Source organism: Canis aureus, chromosome 4 (genome assembly GCF_053574225.1).
Source record: "Canis aureus isolate CA01 chromosome 4, VMU_Caureus_v.1.0, whole genome shotgun sequence".
NCBI lineage: Eukaryota > Metazoa > Chordata > Mammalia > Carnivora > Canidae > Canis > Canis aureus.
Genome location: NC_135614.1, coordinates 65,941,347 through 65,961,291, shown reverse-complemented (window position 1 = coordinate 65,961,291; position 19,945 = coordinate 65,941,347). Strand labels below are relative to the sequence as shown.

Below are 19,945 nucleotides of genomic sequence, written 5' to 3'. Positions count from 1 at the left end.
AATTGAGAGTTTGCATATCATGAAAAGCGAAAACACTGAGAGTGAATTGTGGCTAAAACCAGCCTTGAAATGGGAGGCCAGGGAAGAAGACGAGATGAAGGAAACTGAGAATTAATAATCAAAGGGCCAACTAGGGAGTGAAGAGATAATATAGCTTCAGGAAAAAAGAGCAGTCGACTGTATCACATACTGCAGATGTAGCAGGTAAAATCTGAATCTCTCATCTATGAGGCTATGGGTAACCATTGTCCCTACTTTCAGTAGAGTGGTAGGGTCAGAAGAATGATTGCAGTGGGTTGAGGAAAGCAGGAGCAGTTAAAATGTACTGTAGACAAATCTCAAAGGTCAATTTGAAATTGAAAGGAATAGAGATGGTAATATGTAGGCTGGGTATCAGTTAAGCCAAGAGTATCTTACTCAACTTTGTGTCCAGTGGACAGAGGACACAGATGCCATAGAGAACGAACATAAATGTGTATTAGGAAAATGAGGAGAGAGCCATGTGGACTGGTATGTGTAAGCACTATGGTTTCTTTGTCTCTCCAGTTGTCTTTTTGGTAGTGTTTTTTGCTTTCCAAAATCCAGATCCTTGAGGAACTAGCTGGATCAGCTTGGTAAACACCATTCTCTCTCTTGGGATGAGCCTGCAAGCCAGGTTGCCTCCCCAGCCTTGACTCAGCATTATGGATGGCTTAGTTTACCCTTTGTCCCATGGGTAGCCAGGATGTGCACAAAAACCAGTATAACATATTTTACTTGCCCAGTAAAATGTATCTTTTACACAGTTTGCCACAAAGCACCAAATTGGATTCAGACAGTGCTTAAAACATTTTGCTTTAACATTCTCCATTTAATTAACAGAGCACTTTTACAGTTTGGTCTCCTGGGAAAATAATTCTAAGTGAGCCATGTGCCACATATCCCTTTCTTTTCTTCACAGTGTCTGACACGTACATATGCGTACACTTGTGTGTGTGTGTGTGTGTGTACATACTATATGGATCAAATTAATCAAGTTGATAGGCAACAGGGGGTGAGTCCTTAAGAGTTTAAACTTGATACAAATGCAGTGATCACTAGGTATTTAGGTAGTGGATTACATAAGGACCAGAGTTCTCATTGCTGTGTGTCATCTATTCCATTTTCCTGTATTGTGCTATTTCAGGAGAATTTTAATGTGGTGAGGAAAAGACAGTGGTGCGCATAAATCTTTGAGACTGCTTACACCCCTGGTTATCTACTTTGAAGTAATTACCACTTCTCGAAAGCTTCTGTCTTGAAGTCATTTTTATGAAGTAAAATTAATTCATCACCTAATTCTCCTTCTGAATATTACCATGGAAGTTTAAAAACCCATTCTTGGAAAATTCTTATTGCCCAAGTAAGTTTATTTGAGGAAATGAATAATCGTCTAAAATGCAATTATTTCTTTCTAAAGGACTTAGTAATCGCTGTCCTTTAATGCTATATCTCCACTTCTGTAGCTTAGCTAAACTTAGCACACTTGCATTCCTCTGTGAGGTACCAGCATAAATAAGAATATCTTCTATAGTCAGTCTACACAGAGCAACCAGTGATAAGGGGAAAAACGGTGGCACCGATCACAACAGAATAATAATTAGAAGGCAGAGCAGCGGCAGAAAGTGAAGTAATTTCTAAAGTGTCACAGATCAGAAAATAAACAAATGATTGAAGTACAAGTGGGGCTAACAAGTTTCGAACCTAAGGAATGGAAAGCTAAGGCTGGTGTATGTTCCTTCAGGGTAGGCTTCATAAAACAACTGCTGAGGGAAAAGTCTGCCAGGCCAAAGACACAAGGTGCTTCCTGCAGCACAGGCGATGCTTTAGGGATGAAAAAGGAAGGAAGGGACAAACAGGGCATGATGTAGGATGATCATGTGTTTAGCAGGCTTTTCTGTGTTTATTAATGCACACACATTATTAAATACAACTGAGAAATAACTTCTTCACTGCTCATTCCCTTTGGCTATTAAAGGTTTTAGGTACCAAATAGCATTTCTAAGGCAGCTTAAGTGCTTTTTGGATATTTTATCCCTTTAAAAATGTCTTCTGTTTCTTTTTTTGGGTTTTAGCTATGAAGATGGCCAAGTTGGAGATGCGAATATTAATACACAAGAAGGAGGCATTCACAAAGAGATCCTTCGAGTAATTGGTAATCAAACTGCTACTGGTTAAAGGACCACCATTTAATTAACATGATTTGAAAGCCTTCCTCGGGTTCAAAGCTGGATTTTGAACTGAAGAAGATGATAAAATAATTTATTGTTATTATAAACAAAAGTAACCCTTTGAATACTGATTTTTTTCTTAGTATTTCTAAGTATCTCATTAAATACCTAAAATGGTATAAAATTTATCAATTGTAGGGTTATGGAATCTAGTAATAAAATTACAACAGCACTTAAACTAAAGTTTGGGTTGCTCACACAATAAACAGATTGAAAAAACAGTTTTGTGCTGATATTTTTATATTAAACTCTTTAATTGGAAATTTGGTATTATATACCGACATTTTAGGTTACCAAAATAGAACTTAGAACATTTTATAATGACGTCTAAATCTATATGATACTTTGCAATAAGTACGTTTGCACATTCTGATGTGCTGTTTAATTAGTGGTATGAGCATTCAAATGTTTTGGGGAGGGACGTTTCCTATTCTCCTGTTATTTTTTCGTATACAAAAATAATTAGGTCTTAGATGCAGTGCTTTGCCCAAGAGTATGTAATGTACATATCTATAGATTGATACATCAAAGTGTGTGACTGTGCATGTATGTGTGTATGTATACACATATATGTGTTTCAACAACAGATGGCACAGCTCCACAATTCTGTCTATGCTCATTTAATGAAAAGAATAATAGTAAGCAGTAAATCTGGACATAAACCAAGATATGAGTCAAATTTACCACCATTCAGTCATTGAAAATATTTACAATTTTTCTATTTGTTTAAATAATTTTCCCTTCAGTTAAAATTCAGCTCTTTCGTGATGTTATCTAACAGTTATAATTTGGGGAACATAGATGCCCCAGGTGGACTAAATCTATATTTAAATGATTATATGTTTAAGAGAAGGGCCTCAAAATTTAAACAAACTATATTTTTTATTTCCTACAATGGAGCATTTTTAAAATTTATTTATACCACACCAGCATTTTTTATATTTTTTCATCTAATACCTCGGCTTAGTTTTTTTCGTATTGAGAAAGAAGATAAACTTTGAAGTTTCTTTTATATTAAAAGAACACAAATAAGTTTATAGAGAATAATAACACCAGCTCTCAGCATTTTCCTTTTAAGAGTCATGTGCTCATCAAAATCATTTATATTTCTTTGAGTCCTAAAGTTATTCATATTCATCATAAGTTTTAATTGATGGTGTTTATTTTCCTACATGATGTCTTTGGAATAAGGCCATTCATGAGAGCAATTTAATTAGCAAGTCTGCCACTCTATTCAAATCCTGAATCAAGGCTCATATCTGCTGCTCAGTTATTTAGAAAGAAAATAAATAAATAAAAAAGTTTAGTCATTTGCAAGTATAATGTTATAACTTCTATGTTTATTTCCTTTGGCATAAAAGGTGAGCGAAAAGGTCATACACGTTGTTAAGGGTTGCTATTCAAGAAGTATTTATTAATTGTTTGTTTTCTAATACTGTAAATAATCGCTATGCCACTTAATTTCTGCAAAAATAGACTTGAAGTGGTTGGGATATTAATCATTGTGATAGGATACACTTAAAACATTGATCTATTCTGATTTGTGCCTCTGAACCCAAAGCCAGACTGAGGGACAGTATTGGCATGGTAGGGCCAAAATAGAGCATTTTACCTAGTGTTCTGTGACCAGATACTTGAAGACTTTACACAGGACAAGAGGACCACTTGCTTTTTTCCTGTCAAGATTCCCCAAGTCTTCCAAATCCCTTTGTGTTTTAAAAACATTTTTAAGCAACAAGATAATTTTTCAAATTAATTTTGTGGCACATTCTATAAATACCATAACTACGAAGATGTACTAGCAGGATTTAGAAATTGAGGTCTTAGAGCCCCACCTATGTGGCCACTGGCATCATTGAGGCACCTCCCAAAACAATGTTCAGTGCCTCCAAGCACAGTTTTAAAACCATGGACCCAATCCATTAAGATCTGACTTAACAGTTGAGTGATCGATAAGGAGTATAGTATTAAAATCTGAACTGGAAGGGTAACTTGGAGGACTCAGGGGAGAGCATTTCAGGGAGCAAACACTGGCTTAATGCAAACTCCTATTGCCAGTTCAAGAATAAAAGTAAATTCACCTCTTAGAACAAGGAAAGTAGTTGATAGTTTTAATGCCTACTAAATACTACAGATAATAGACATCTTTTATGATAATAAAATAAGATGTATCCTAATGGTAATTAATTGAATGCTATTACAATGCAGAATGACAGATCTTAAGTTTATTTTGGAAAATTAAGTTCAGATCCTTTGTAAGCAAATATTCTAAGTATTAGAGCAATTAAAGTTCTTTTAATTGAACTTTTGATATTGGGATAGCTATAGTATGCTGATACTTACTTTATTTTTAAAGAATTTAATTTCAATATATACCAGTAGTAAATGAATATCATGCTTACAAGATCCAAGGAGGTCTTTAAAATTTAGAAGCTTAAACATTATCATGCCTTGATTCAGTCAACCCATAAAGATATTATCTATTGACATATTTGATGATGCCAAATGTGATATTGTATTGTATTTATATAATATTTGAAGTCTGTTCACTGATGCTTTGTAATAGTTATATTAATTGTGTGACATTACTACTTAGTATTAACCCACCGAACAAAGGTAATCTTTTATTTTCATTCTTGAAGTAGGGGAAGAAGAACCTTAATTTATTTCTACTTTTTCCTGCGTTACTGACTTTGTGAACATTTCCCTATAAGTAATTTGTCCTCTTTCACTGTCCACTGTATTGAAAAAGAGAAGAAAATGACTGGACATTCGAGAAGAGAAAAAATAATATACTTATAACCTAGTGCTATAGAATACATTATAGTAAGGCACCAAAGGTGCCTTAGACTACATTATGTTGAAATTATTTTTATTTCTTTTTGCTCAGCAAATCTCAGTCAAATGTTGGACATGGAGGTGTTTTCAATTTAAAATTTAAAGATGTGCCACATCCTTAAGCTTAGTATTAAATATGTGATGTAAGAAACCAACCCCAAAACTATTTATTGTTAATGTTCTGAATATCTCTCATTGAAAAATTTAAGAGTTTAGAAAAGACCTCTCTGTTATTCTCTGCTTTGCTAAAAGAAAGAAAACTTTTAATATGCAAGTCTATGAATTGTTAATACCATTGAAAGAATTTTAGCAGTACTTTATACCATAATATCATAACTTGCCAGAGGGCATGGCATTTGAGAAAGTTTTAAGGAAAAATTCATCATCTTTGTTAATGTCTGGATGCCTTCATCAAATAGTAATTTCATATGTCATGAAGGGCCACTCAACCTTGGACTATCTACCACTTAAATATGTGGATTTCATAGTAGCACTTGAAGCACATTTAAAAAATATTAGGATGTTATTCGATTGTTCCGCTGAATTCTTCATTATAACACTACCTCAAGACAAATGATAGACTGTTTGTGAAGGTAAATTGGGTTTCCAGTAGAAGGAACAAATAAAATTTTGCAAATGAAAGTTATCAAATAATTCAATGGTCAAGACTGTGTTGGACATAGATATTGTCAGTTACCTCTTGACAGTGCAGTAATATGGATATTTCAGTCACTGGTGATGAATGATGTAGGTACGACCCAGTGAGTTATATGAAGGGGTTTCAAGTTGCAAAATTTGAATATAATTAGTTCCCTTTCAGATTGGTTTCTCCATGGGCCAATTTGACTTCAATTCACCTAAGCCACAAACAATTGCTCACTTAACAGTTAAAGGATTAAAATACTCAACTGCTTTGCCAGAATGGCAGACTGAATATTCAATTATTTTGGCATTGAATGCCTGCTAAATTTTTGTCAGATTATATATAAATTTGATGTATATTATTGTCCAGTCAATTTTTCCTGGAGATTTTGTATACAGTATGATATATTAGGATAAGTTTTTGTAGGTTAAAAGAATTTCAAGTAGTTTTTAGACAAAACATATCCATGAGTGTGAAAAAGCTGTGTTGAAGAATAGATTACATTACACATTTACCAGCAAGTCAGTAAAAAAAATAGTGCTTATTTACATAGTCAACATAATTTAATGTTCTAAAAATATTTTCTTCAATCTGCCCAATATTTAATGTATCATTTGAGATTTAAAAAATGCAGCCACTCCTTTATGTAAACATTAAGATATGCCTATGTTTCTTTAACTATCCAGCCTTCTTTACAATAAATTTCTTGACTTTTGTGCACAAAATAGTATATTGCAACCTGCTATTTAGCCTTTGGTGCCTTAGAGTTATTATAAATATTTAACAATATGTACATAATGTAAATACTGCCAAGAGATCACTAAGGCCAAATATTTTCTCTATTCACTTTTTATTGCACTTGCTTTCTATTGCTACTTAAGCCTCTTTTATCCAGCTTTGTAATAGTTCTAACATTGTAGCCAATGTAAATGTTTACTTTCAATAAATCTGAATTTGTTCAACAAGTATGGTATATGTGGGCACTATTTTGAAAACTTGGCTAGGTCTTAGATACTATCCTGATGATGAATCTTGCTTCTGGGGACTAGATTTTTGAAGTTCTCAACAAACTCTAAAAACGATTTTGCCTTTTTTCACTTATAAAATACTTTTAAAATAAGAGGGTATTTAAAAAAAAAAAAGCCCTTCTTACCAATATTTCCCCCAAATAGTCACAATACATTTAATTGGTCATGTTGAGTACCATTTTAATTTCAAATTCTGTCAAGAACTACAGGATTGAAACAAAAAAAAATTTTATATGTTTTGTAGATATGCTCTATAAACACTTAGGCATAATATCAAAAGGAGCATTTCAAATGAATCATCTTGAATTTTCTAAGCATTTCTGGCTTGATTAGTAATTGGAAAATGATTTTTAAACCACTACATTTTATAACATCTCATTAACTGAATAAGACATTAGTCCATAAACAAATTTGGTTTTCTAAATACATTAATAGTAAATATGAGGAACTAAGTTTATATTCTCATAAGAAGTAGCAGTTTTTACTCATGTTACATTTACAGCTGAGAAACCATAGAGAGTTAACTTCTGTTTATTAGACTTGATTTCAGTTACTCTAGAAATACTTGTTAAGAGTCTATGTACATACTTAGAGTTTACAATATTCTTATAAGGAATAGAGAGTTTTATATTTTGTGTTGGCCTTAAGGAACCTTCTATCTATTTGGGAAAAGCAAAACCATGTTTGGAAATAATTCATGAATCTCACAAAAACAATAATGTTGAATGGAAAAGGCCAAAAATGCAAACAATGTTTAGGAAACAAACAGATAATCTACATCATAGGTAAGGGGGAAATACCATGGATGCCCCATGGTGTTAGCCCAACCCTCAACATCCCATAGACCTTCCCCAACTTGAGGAAAAGGCCTTTAAAACCAAAATGAAAGGAAGATTGGCAAATGAAGGAAAGTAGGCTTACCAATGCAAGGGTCTTGAGTGAACCTGCAAAAATTCATAAATAATTTTGAAATCATTGAATTAAAAACTGCAATCCAAAGGACATTTTGAAACCTTAAATTAGTGCCAATGAGTACTATATTGCTAATTTCCATTTGCTTATTCACCAGATACTTTTTGTAATCTTTTTGCAACAAAGTTATAATGATTTACTCATCTGCTTCTGCTTTTTGCAGATAACACATATATTAGAAAGCACTTAATTTTTTGAGTTTTTAGCTTTTCCTCATCCAAATTTTGTATATCTTTATGACTTCATGGCTCAGTCTTACTTTTGGAACTGCCATTCCTTCTTACAATTATCTGCATTCCTCATCATAATATAGTTGGCAAGAATGTACCTCTACATCCTAGGGTTTCTACTTGAAACCCTTTGAAGCCCACTCTTTGGGAAAACCAATGTTGAGAATCCCCAAGAATTTGTTGAGTATTTATTTTGTCTCTATTTCTGTTCACAACCTCTGGGTCCTTCTTTTTAATTATTTCATATAGTAGTGACTTCTGACTTGTATCTAAGAACACTGAAAATTTCAAAGCTATCAAACATATACATTGTTTAAAAATCGTGTATTCCTGAATTTCAGATAAGAGAAATTTTGATTACATAGGGTTTGCTTTATCTAGCACTTTATAATTTAGAAAGCACGTTCACATAGATGATCTCATTTACCCTTCAGAATAACCCTATGAAAGGTGTTAGCAGATTTCTTTATCTCTCAGAGATAAGAAATTAAATAGCTTGTCAAAAGAGTCACTAGGCTTCAAACTTAGGGCCAGAGTTTCTGAATCTTATCTCTGTGCTCTTTCTAATAAACCATGTTTCTTACTGCTGAGACCCCAGCTCGGCAAAACAGAAAACAAGTGTGTGAATTATGCAGACTAGGGGGGTGAGTCAATGAAGATTTAGGTCTGATTGCCTTGAGGAGCTCTATCAGGGAATCATCAAAACCATTCATAGGCTAGGTGTGATTTTATTCTAGAGAGTGGGCGGGGGGGGGGGGGTGCGGTATGCTCTTGGTATAATTGACAGTGGAAAAGTCATTGCCAGCTCTTGGTGAGTGACATCATGGAAGTGGAGTTTGGGAAGTATGCTGGCAGCCATATTCAGAAGGAGTTCTGAGAGAGACAGAAAGCAAGAAGCTATGAATTGGTTTTAATAGTTCTCACAGGTGCAGAGGCCTGGAGAAGAACTAAGAAAAAGAATAGGTAGACAATACATAGAATTTAGGAAAAAGCAGTAAATTAGTAAACAAAAGACCCAATTTATATGTTAGGATAACTTAAGATAAACTGAAAATAATTTTTCTCCAAATTTTTTATTGGAGATCAATTAAGATTCTCCCATTCCTTTTAGTATTCAGGAAAGAGAGTAGGGCTAACTGAAAACAGTGTTTCTACACCATCTATAAAAGCACATATTTTTCCATGTGAAGAAGAGTAGGGGAGAAATATTCTATCCACAAAGGGACATCTTTGGGAATGCACTTCACCCCTAACCTAGGAAACCTATAAATACTGAGATATGTAAGAGAGTGGTTAGTAAATCTCATATGGGTTTTGATATGATGTCCAATTGTGTGTGTGTACAAGGCACTATTGCCTAGGGAACACCTAAGACTCACTGTCCAAGATGGTGGCACCTCACTCGATATGCTCTACTTGGAAGACATCGTCCACCGTGAATGGCTTCAACTCCCACCTGTAATGATGACTCCTAAACCTGCGGCTCTTGTTCCTCTCTCTCCTGAGCTTCAAATTTATAGGATCATATAATGCTAAACAAACATCTCTTCCTCAGTGTTCAAGAGATACGTCAAATAAAAAACTCACTGGTTTTCCTATCCCTGACTATTCTACTCCCTTTTCACACTTCTCAATGAACCAATGAATGGCCACTCCATCCACCTGTTTACTCAAGCCAGGAGACAAGTCATCCCCTATTCCCCTCCCTTTCACTCCATCACCACCAATTAATAGCCAAGTCATTTAATTTCTCTTTCTGAGTGTCTTGAGTGCATTCAAGTGTTTTGATCTCTCCTGTGACATACTTCTATTTGGGTTATATCAGTGATCTCCAGTGGCTCTCAACCGAATCCAGTGCCTTCTACCCAGAACAGATATTCAGCTAGGACATAGGAGTGCAGCCTTATGATTGCTAAGATACTGAATACCTCTGTATGTTAGTGAATAGACACTGCCTCCATCTGCACAGGCCTGGAGGCAGCAACTGTAGTGTTAACTCGGCTCACATAAGACCCTCCTGCCCTTTGGTCCCGGCTAAATACGCTACTGGAATTTTTAATATCACCAGTGGCTTGACCCCCTTTCATAATGCTGATCTTTCTGAAATGTAAACCTGGTTTTATAGGCCCCTTACTTAAAATCTTTCAGGCATCCTAACATATTCCTCAAGATAAAACTTCTGGCTCCTTTTCCCTCTCCAGCCTCATTTTGCACCGCCACCACAGCGATCCTTACACTCAGCACTGGAGTCACACTGAGTTATCCGCAGTCCAGAGAACAGCCCATTGCTACTCACTTCTCACAGGCTTTTTTCTCTCTGCCTAAGACAGCCCTACTTCCCATCTCCACATTTTACTCCCCTTCACTTTCATTCTGTTTTCACTTCCTCCACCACCTTCCCTCTTTCTCCCAGACTGGACCAAGTGATTGTTCTAAGTCTTCTCTGAGTATCTGACCAGAGCTCATCCATCTCACTTAGCACATGGTGAAAAGGTTTATTGATTGTCTACTTCTTGTCCCCTGATCACCTCCCTTCCTTCCTACCAGGCACACATTATTTTCGGTACCTAGTAAATGTTTTGACACTTAGTACATACATAAAAAGTAACTCATAAATATCTGTCTCATGGAGATGGTCTTCAAATCAAGCAACATTAAAGCCAAAAATCTTTAGAATGTGTCTTAAGATTGGCACATAATATTTTCATAAATCTAAACAACTACTCAGCAGGAGGAACATAACAAGCCACAGCTATCATCATCATCATCATCATCATCTCCAGCTCCCAACTCCATCAGCTGAAGGAAACGTTGCTAACATCTACTCTCTCGTCAGCCTTGAGGTATATGCTTTCATCGTCCTGTTACTCATCCTAACTGGATCAAGCAATACCTGCTTTGGAAGGTCATTTTGAGGGCCTGGAATAAAACATAAAACTGGGTACTCACAGATTTATAATTTAATGTCAGTAATTTGCATAATCAAAGGATCATTGCTTTGCTAAATAATTACCTTAAATAATGAGCTTCTTTAGCATATTTAAGAGTTCATTTACAGGTCATTAACTACTTGACATACATGGAAGCGAGATACTTTAAGCTAAAGTACTAATCCTCATTACCAATAAAAATAAATCAGTGATGGAATTAAGTACATCTATAATTATAAGTCAGTGGTGAAATAAGGTTCCTTCCAAAGGAATTGCTTTCTTCTAACATGGTATAAATTGTAACAAACCTGAATTTTATTATACATACTTACTACTCTGACATCTAACTAAATTTTTGCAGCTGTGTAATTGGGAACATTTCTATTCTTTATGTGTTTCTGGGTTAACTTCTGGGATACGTATTTCTTAATACTTGTAGGCTTGCAGCATAATCAATATTCTAGTGCCGAGATGCAGCAGCCGTGGAGCAGTATAGCCTCCTGCAATTTATTATTTGGAATATTTTTCCTTGAGTTTCTGCGTATTGCACATCTATCCATAATTCAAGGCCAAACTCATGTGCCCTCAAGTACATGAATACTTTCTGGATCACCCAGCCATAAATGATGTCTCTCTGTTCCAAATTTCTGCAATACTTTGTAGTTCTCTTGGAGCACTGGCATAGTTAATGCAATTGGGGGGCGGGGGGGGGGGGCGTCTTTGGGTAAAAAATGGCATTCCTGAACATTATTCTCTACCTATCAACACCAGTAGTCTCTCTTTGCTAATGTTATGCTTAATTTCATAACTTTAATATGTTAAACATGCAGTGTTTAATTTTTATAACCTTATAATTAAAAAGCATTTTAAATTTCTATTAGCATTACTGAAGAAAGTGGACAGAGAATGCCCCCTACACACACACTTTGGACTAAAGGGGACCACTGTCTCTCTCCATCGCTTTCATACCTTGTCCACATCTGCTAATCAATCAGGATGATTTAGGAGAAGTACAGGGCAACATTATACCATTTACCTACATAATATAATGAAGAATAATAGATCCATCATTTTCTTTCCATTCTCCTTAATGGGAGTTTTCTTATTTCGTAGAGGGTAAAAAGGACTGGTCATACGTTGGACATGAGGCAAGATACTAAGCTACATATAGACATTCAAAAGGCATCTGACAAACACATAGATTTGCTTTTTAGTGTACAGAAGGGTTTTTTAAAAATAAGCAAATAGTAAACTTCATAAACATTGATTTTGTTTTATAATATCGTCTGAGTGACATCTGTTTCCAGGGATCAGGAATGGTATTTTGGCTTGCATAATTCCAAGAATGAGAGTTTGGAAGCTTGCACTAGCACATTTTTCTATAGAAATAGCAGTGCTCAAGACTTACGTTATTTTTGTTCCATTCCCGAAGTCACCACTAAGAAAACTATTTCTCTTGCCTGCTACATCTACTCAGTCTCCAAGAGCTGTCAAGCCTCCGTCCAAAATATCTCTGCTCCCCTAAAATGCTATAATATTTGTCAGCTCTAATATTTTCATTTATCTATTCAAATCATATATATTTTTAGCCCATTGTGTGTACCAGTTTCTGTGATCCATGTTCTCCATATGCTCATTTTCACCTTCCAAGATGAAGTTCTTGCCTTAACAGGAGTCCACACTAAGAAAGTACAGACAAAGGCAACTACAGTCTGGGATGCTGCATGATGTGATAGGTGGGGACATGGAAGGAAATCTCTCATCCAGCCTTGAAGATCTCCTCATCAGGGTCCTATCCTGCTCAGAAGATTTTGTGGTTTCTCATTCATACATGAACCACAGATTCTAACACAGTATTGAAGCCCTATATGAAGAAACCAAACAGTTTTCTATCTATCTATCTACTCACTTCACATGACTTATTTCCAGTCAAACCAGGATCCCCATTAATACCTGGATCCACCAAACCTTGGACTTTGTTAATTCTATGTCTTTCCTCACCCTATTTCCCTATGAGTCAGCTCATTCTACCCATTACCACTGTCAGATCCGTTGCTTTAATCTTTCTTTAAAAATCTCAAAGGGAATCTTACCTCCTCTCTGAGGCCTGTTACCAGATACAGTCTTACAGCCATTAGGGTGAACATTTCTCGTAGGTTCCAACACATTGTGCTATAGGTAAGAGTGACAGCCTTTCTTCATTTCCTCCACTAGACTGGGAGCTCCTCCAGATAAAAGTCTTTATCTTTTGATATGCTCCAAGACCTGAATAAGTTAGCAGCAAATATTTTTGAATAAAGACAGATATATAATTTGAAGAATTTGTGGCCAAAGCAGTACTATTGTATGCTACCGGCACTTCCTTAAGTGGTTTCTGCTTTTCCACCCCAATGGTACCAAACTATAAACTGAGGCTAAATTAATATGTCTAAATCTTGTTTTGCAAATTCACTACAACAAAATGCTACTCGTTCCAATAGCAACTAGAAATCCCCTGTGGGAAAAAAAGAAAATAGCTGAACCTCAACTTGGGATCCTGGTTCTCTCTGTTTCCTAATCTGTCTTGAAAATACTGTTTTGATATCTTCCTCACAACCCGTTTCTCACGTCAGACTGGGCAGGCCTGGTCAGGATTTGTATGGTTGTTAGCTAGAGAAAAAGGAGAGGGTAAACCCTAAGACTCTCCTTTCCCTCAGAACTGTAGCCTCCAGTCGCCGCTGGTTTCTCCTCTCATCCTCAGGAAGGATAAACTTCTGTTTCAGCTTCATTTATGAAACTCCCAGGAGATGCACAAAGAAAGAAACTTCTCCATATTAGATGAGGCTATGTTATTCCTTTGAGTATCCTTGTGACTACGTTTTTCCTGTGGGCAAAAAAGAAAGAGGGTTGGGAAGGGATCCCAATAAGCTCAGGTCCTCTTTCCTGACTGGAATAGCCCTTGGAAAACCTAGAAAAATTAGCCACATGTGTTTTCCTTCACTGGTGTGGGCTGAAGAGGTGGGTCCTAGGAGAGAAGTTGAGGAAGTTGCCTTTCATTCCTTTCACAGCCAATAGAGCAAAGAAGCCAGGTCAGAAGCAGCAGAGAGAAAAGGCCAATAATCTCAGAGCCCTCTGACACCAGGAAGAGTAAGTAGCAAGAGAAATTTCAGAGTAGAGCCTCTTGTGGATCCTGGCTGTCTCACACTGATTTCCCATGCTACCTTTTAGAAACAATATTCAACTTGTTTAAATGCTTAGTAACTTGGTTTTTCTTTATAGGACTGCCACCTTTAATTCTTTTGAGTTGTCTAGCTCTTCGGGGCTCTCTCCATATATATGTTTATTTGTCTGTTTTTCTTTTTTTAAAATTTTTTAGATTTTATTTACTTATTAGAGAGAGAGAGAGGCAGAGACACAGGCAGAGGGAGAAGCAGGCTCCCTGCAGGGAGCCCGACGTGGGACTCGATCCCAGGTCTCTAGGATCACGCCCTGAGCGGAGGGCAGCGCTAAACCGCTGAGCCACCCGGGCTGCCCTCTGTTTTTCATTTTACTTGTCTACATTAGTGCTTTCCTCAGCACGACTGCAGCTGTTCTTTTACCCACACCCCCACAACTGCACTCCAAACCAAGTATGTTGACATATTTCCAGAAACGTCATTCTGGAAGGTGAAAAGGTGAAAGGTTAGCCCATACTAGGTTGTGACATTATTAACAAGCTGTCATCATCTTAGGACTTGCAGACAAAAGTGAGCAACATGAGCACAATTTAGGAATCTAGGTAACCACGATTTTCTACATAACCACCAACAGACCTCACAACAACAGAGAGATCAAAGTGAAAAGGTTTCAAGGCAGAGACAGGGAGTGACATATAATAAAGATGGCAAAGGTGAGGAGTTAAATATTAAGTACAGGCTGTAAGATACCAGTGTCTCTTCACAACAGAACTATCCAATGTGTTCAATTGGCCAAAGAAAGACTGTAATTCATTCATTCATTCATTGTTTTCCCAGAAAGTACAGAATGGACTCCTGAGTACAGAGTGCATAGTGGATACTCTAATTAATTAGACTTTTTTTCCCCTGAGATCTAGGCTTTGCATAATTTGACTATTCCCATCAATCTAACCTTATCTCCACTGTCTCTCCTATCCCAACACTCTGAATTCAGCCATTCTTTTTCTTATGTCCTTTCAGCCCACCATGTCTGTCTATTCTCACGCCCCAAGTTTTTCTCCTTGCCTAGAAGGTCGTTTTCTTCTGTCTTCCAGATACTTATCCCCAATTTATACTTGCAAGCCCAAGTTAAGCTCTGTCTCCTTCATGACCTTCCACACTGTAATCTCTGTTGTTTAAAGGTGTGCTATGAGGTTTTCTTTTTTTTTTTTTTCTGATCTCTCTAATATTTTGTGAAGACCCAGGAGGAAAAAATATCATTTTTTAAAGATTTATTTATTTTAGAGAGAGCAAGAAAGCAAACATGAGTAGGGGAGTGGAGCAGTGTAGAGGAAGAGAATCTCAAGCAGATTCCCAGCTGAAAGCAGACCCTGACTTGGGACTCAATCCCATGACCCTGGGATCATGACCTGAGCTGAAATCAAGAGTCAGGCACTCAACTGACTGAACCACCCAGATGCGCCAAGAAAGTATCACTTATACTTTAGATATTTGCAAAGGTCAGCATATAGCAAGTACTTGATAAATAATTATTGAATAGACCAATTGAACTGACCAAGATAATTGAATGTTGAGAGAAGAAAATGAGAAGTTTTGAAAAAGACTCGATATGTAGCCAAGAAAAATTCCATATTTTACTTAGTCATTCCTACTTCTTTGTCCATACAGCACTCATATGTACTTCTGTCTAAAGTAATTCACTAATATAACTATTCATTAGCATTGATGTCTCTTTATGACTTCTGAGGCTGAGGCCCAGGATGTATTTATCTGTCCCATTTGCCTTAGTCCAGTGCCTGCTACAGATGAGGCACTTAGTAAACCTTAGTAAATGAGCCAATTGCCCAGTGCAGAAATGAATTAATGAACAAAAACAGCGAGATCACATTTGGGCGTCTAGGCAGTACCTACACGGGCCTATCAGGGAAGTATGTCTTATGTTGAAAATACTCCTGTGGGCCCAGTAGAAACACATCATTGGGCCAACGATTTGGGTGCTTTGGGGGAAGGAGGAGGCAGGCCTTCTACGTGAAGGCAATTGCACAAGGGTCCACATGAGAGTGGAAACAGAATGTGCGGTGGAAGAGAATCGTTTTTCATTAATTGTATTCCCTTTCAGTGCTGGGAGCCATGCCATGTCTTCTGTTGGTCCCCTCTCTCTGTTTAGTCTGACTCTGCCTTTCTCATCTCTGCTTTCCTTATTATTTCCTTGTTCTCTACTCTCCCTCTTAAGCTCCATTGGTCCCAAAATGCAAACTGAGGGCAGACAGAGAAAAAGCCAAGAGACACTGTAGAGGCTGGGGTGCTGTATACAGTATGGATTTTCCCCAACTGAATGAATCAGGACTGAAAGTAGAGCATTTTCTAATAGGACAGACATAGTAAGCAACGTGATACATTTCAGTATTGAGTTCTATTTGAGTAGAATTAAAAAAAAAGTAATTAAGTGTTCTCTAGGTTCTCTGTGCCGTGTCCTCATTAATCTGAATGATGATGATGATGATGATGAATACTCTGCACAATTCATTGTTCTCACTTAATACAATGATCTTTGAGGTCGATGCTGTTATTACCCCCATTCTACATATTGGAATACTGAGGTAGAAGAACATGGGATTCGGTCATGGTCACAGATTCATCGAATGGTGGAATCATCCAACTTGACTTCACATTCTTAACTGCCCTGTGATTTTGGGTCCCTCCCTCTGATCAGCACAAGGCCAACCACAGAATCAATATGCCAAAATATTTGCTGAACGGAATCACTTTTATGCAGTGTTTATGAAGAGTTTTTACCTGGGCCTTTAGAACTAATTTTGGCATTTATGATGGCCCAGGAAAAGACCTTGGCCAGTGAGAGGACCTTAGAGGAATGAGAAGAACAGCTGCTCATAGAAATGCTGCTCACAACACTTAGAGAGTTTTGCCAACAAGTTCAGCAGAATTCTGGAAAAGTCTGCTCCAGAAGGGCTTGAGATCAATTCCGGTGCCCTATGCTGTGCCCAGGCTTCAGAAGGCAAATTGAATGCTCCACTCACAGAATGTTGAATACAGCAGCTGTAAAAGGTGCTGTAGGGACAGGCAACAACACTCTGCAAAATACAGCAGAATGAAACCCAGAAATTGTCACAGCAGCTCACATTGCCCGGGGTACAGTGACCTTGATAATCTTCTGGACTATGAAACCTTGGAAGAGTATCAGATTTATGAGGCCCAAAGCAAAACACCACAGAAAACATAACCTGCATATAGGACCCATAAGCTACCCATGCGGGGAGTGGAAGCTACACTCTTTATTTGGTATCAAGAGATAAAGCCATCCAAAGTATTTTCTCACAGAGCAGTTTGTCAGAGATGTAAAGGGAACCATGAGATCATAAAGATTATATATCTTTATGATTTTTTATTCTTCAGTGAAGGCATCCAAGATGCATGTTGGCCACGTAGTAGGTGCAACCCTATGCCAGGAGTTAAAGATACAGAAGTGACATAGAATGAAATGCCCATGTACTCACGAGGGTAGGAGAAAATTTAAAAGATTTATTCACTGCTGTGCCAATCCTGGGCGTTTTTGCCCTCAGATCCATCCTGCACCCTTCCACTGCTCTGCTCTGTGTCACAGTGGGAGCCAAACCTACTGTATTTCTCATGCTCCTGCTCTAGATGGCTTCCAGATGGACTTGTCAATGGGAAGCACTAGCAGGAGACTGAGGAACAGAAGGGAGAAGACAGGAATTTCTCCCTCCATTTATTCCTCTGCTGGCCTCTCTAACAGAAGCTGCTCTTCCCCTCTGCCTCCCGCCAGCTCCTGTGGGGCATGGTTCTGGGTTCTGAAAGGTGATCTCCACCCCTGGGCTCTTGTAGGTTCTCTTCCTCTGTTAGCTTGTCCAGTCCCAGAATGCCCCCTTCCCGGTGCTGTTAACTTCTGGACTGCTTCCCTTGCCCGGTTTGATTTTCATCCTCTCTTACCAATACCTCGAATTAAACCTCCTCTGTTGTAAATTCCTCAATAGTGCTTTCTATTGGAGACCCTGACTTCTACAACTGCTATCTTCCCTGTGCTCAGAGCAGGGCCTCATACATATTTATTGCTGAGTCTCTGTTAAATGAACAAATTTGTGGGGGGAGCAGGTGTCCAGACAATTCTACTAAGTACTTTATATGATCTACTAAGTATTTTATATGATTAAATGGACACGCATGGGAACACAAAAAGAAGTGCTTGGTGAGTTTTTTGAGAGTTTAGGGAAACTGAGTTTTGAAGGAGGCATTTTCAGGTGGACAGCAGGGAACATGCTTTCCAAGAGTCAGAAGCCATGTGAATAGAGACAAAGACACAGGAAGGAGAAGGAAATAAACGCTCAGGGACCTACCGAGGATTTCTTCTCAGGTGAGAGATAAAACTACTGTTTGTGAATTGTGCAAATCAAATTACAAGATGACCAGATCTAGACTACAAAAGGCCTCATGCCCAAACTAAAGGGCTTGGAGTTATCCTGCAAAGTCATTGAACAATTACAAGCAACTATAAGAACACCCCTTGCATTTTGATATCTCTGAATTTTGATATCCCATTTCTGAAACAAAGCAAGCATTTAAGATTACTTCATTTTTACCTTTTTTCTGTCTGCCCGTTGTTTATTTTTCTCACAAAGAGCAACAGTTGCCGAAATATTTTGTCTAGTTAAAAAGGATCTTCAACAGCAGTGGCTGCTTCAGTGTGAAGAGGCGTCCGTGAATACTGATGAGCGAAGAACCGCAGGTGTACGCTGCTCCCTGGGAATAAACAGCAACCACCTTTCGTTGTTTTTAACCACTGGCAGGTCACCTTACGGTGTCAGAGGTGTCCTCCTTTGCTGGCTGCCAGATGGCCGCGATGTGCCAATTGCCTAAAACGCCACAAAAAATGTCATTCATCTAGGATTACTCAGAAATGAGAAAAGAAGGCTGTGGAGTGTCAGAACTGTGTTTTTACAACCATGCTGATCTGGAGCCTTTGCTAAGTATGCTCACATGTAGGCATAATCCCAAAGGCCGAAAGCAGCATCCAAGCCCAGTCCTGTGAAGGAAGAGAAAGGCCAATCTTCTTCTTCTTCTTCTTTTTTTTTTTTTTTTTTTAAGATTTTATTTATTTATTCGTGAGAGATCCAGAGAGAGAAAGAGACACAAGCAGAGGGAGAAGCAGGCTCCCTGCGGGGATCCCCATGCAGGACTCGATCCCAGGACCCCGGGATCACGACCTGAGTCAAGGCAGACTGTCAACCACTGGGCACCCCCAGGGGCCCCAAGGAAAGGCCAGTCTTGTCCACTCCAATCTCCGAAGCACATAGATTCTGTCTGCCCCCAGCTTCGAAAGGATTTTCACAATGATTCATGGTCTCCTTACTCCTTGGATTTTAGGTATCATTGGATTCACTGCTGAGGTGGAGACTTTATGGAAATCCAAAGCCTGACTGAAGATCTGTGTAGATGGCTCCCACGGACAGGTCACCCTCACCTCCCGGGTGCTGACTTGTGCTGTTTCTGTGTCATAGGTGTTGACAGAGACAGAGCTCGGCTGCTCCCTCACTTTGCACACACACTGGGCAGGACTGCATTGCATCACGAGTGAGTTCTCGCTCCACATTAACAAGTCGGTTCAGCTCTCTCAGCCCTCTTGCCTCCGAGTTTCCCACTGGTTCTTCCCCAGCCCACTCCCCACTCCGCCCCCCCAGGCCCCCCCACCCCAGCCACTACACTTCAGCTTCCTCACCAGGATCCTAAACAAGGAATTTATATGATAAATGTTGCAACTCCATAAAGGATCACCCTTTTATTTTAGCTTACCCACCAACACTCAACACTAATGAGGAAGAAACTTCTTGAAGTTAAGCCAGCATAAGGGATCAGTGAAGGTGATC

At 38.1% G+C, this 19,945-nt stretch overlaps 1 protein-coding gene and 1 long non-coding RNA gene across 7 annotated transcripts in view; one reads left to right on the top strand and one right to left on the bottom strand.

The window, feature by feature from the left end:
- PARP8 (poly(ADP-ribose) polymerase family member 8) overlaps window positions 1-6,695 on the top strand; it is a 172,980-nt gene extending 166,285 nt beyond the window's left edge. For 4 of the 6 annotated variants that reach the window (XM_077896016.1, XM_077896018.1, XM_077896015.1 and 1 more), the window contains one exon: window positions 2,094-6,695. In XM_077896016.1, coding sequence (XP_077752142.1) covers window positions 2,094-2,196 — 103 coding nt within the window. In that variant the 3' untranslated portion in view covers window positions 2,197-6,695. Of the gene's footprint in view, window positions 1-1,165; window positions 1,382-2,093 lie in introns of all 6 variants that reach the window. The other 2 variants (XR_013378531.1, XR_013378532.1) reach the window with 2 other exon arrangements.
- On the bottom strand, window positions 1,171-19,712 carry LOC144312887 (uncharacterized). Its single transcript, XR_013378533.1, has 2 exons — window positions 18,662-19,712; window positions 1,171-13,753 (listed from the first exon to the last, which is right to left on the bottom strand). It is a non-coding gene; the product is annotated as an uncharacterized LOC144312887 (long non-coding RNA).
- Between the last annotated feature and the right edge of the window lie 233 nt (window positions 19,713-19,945).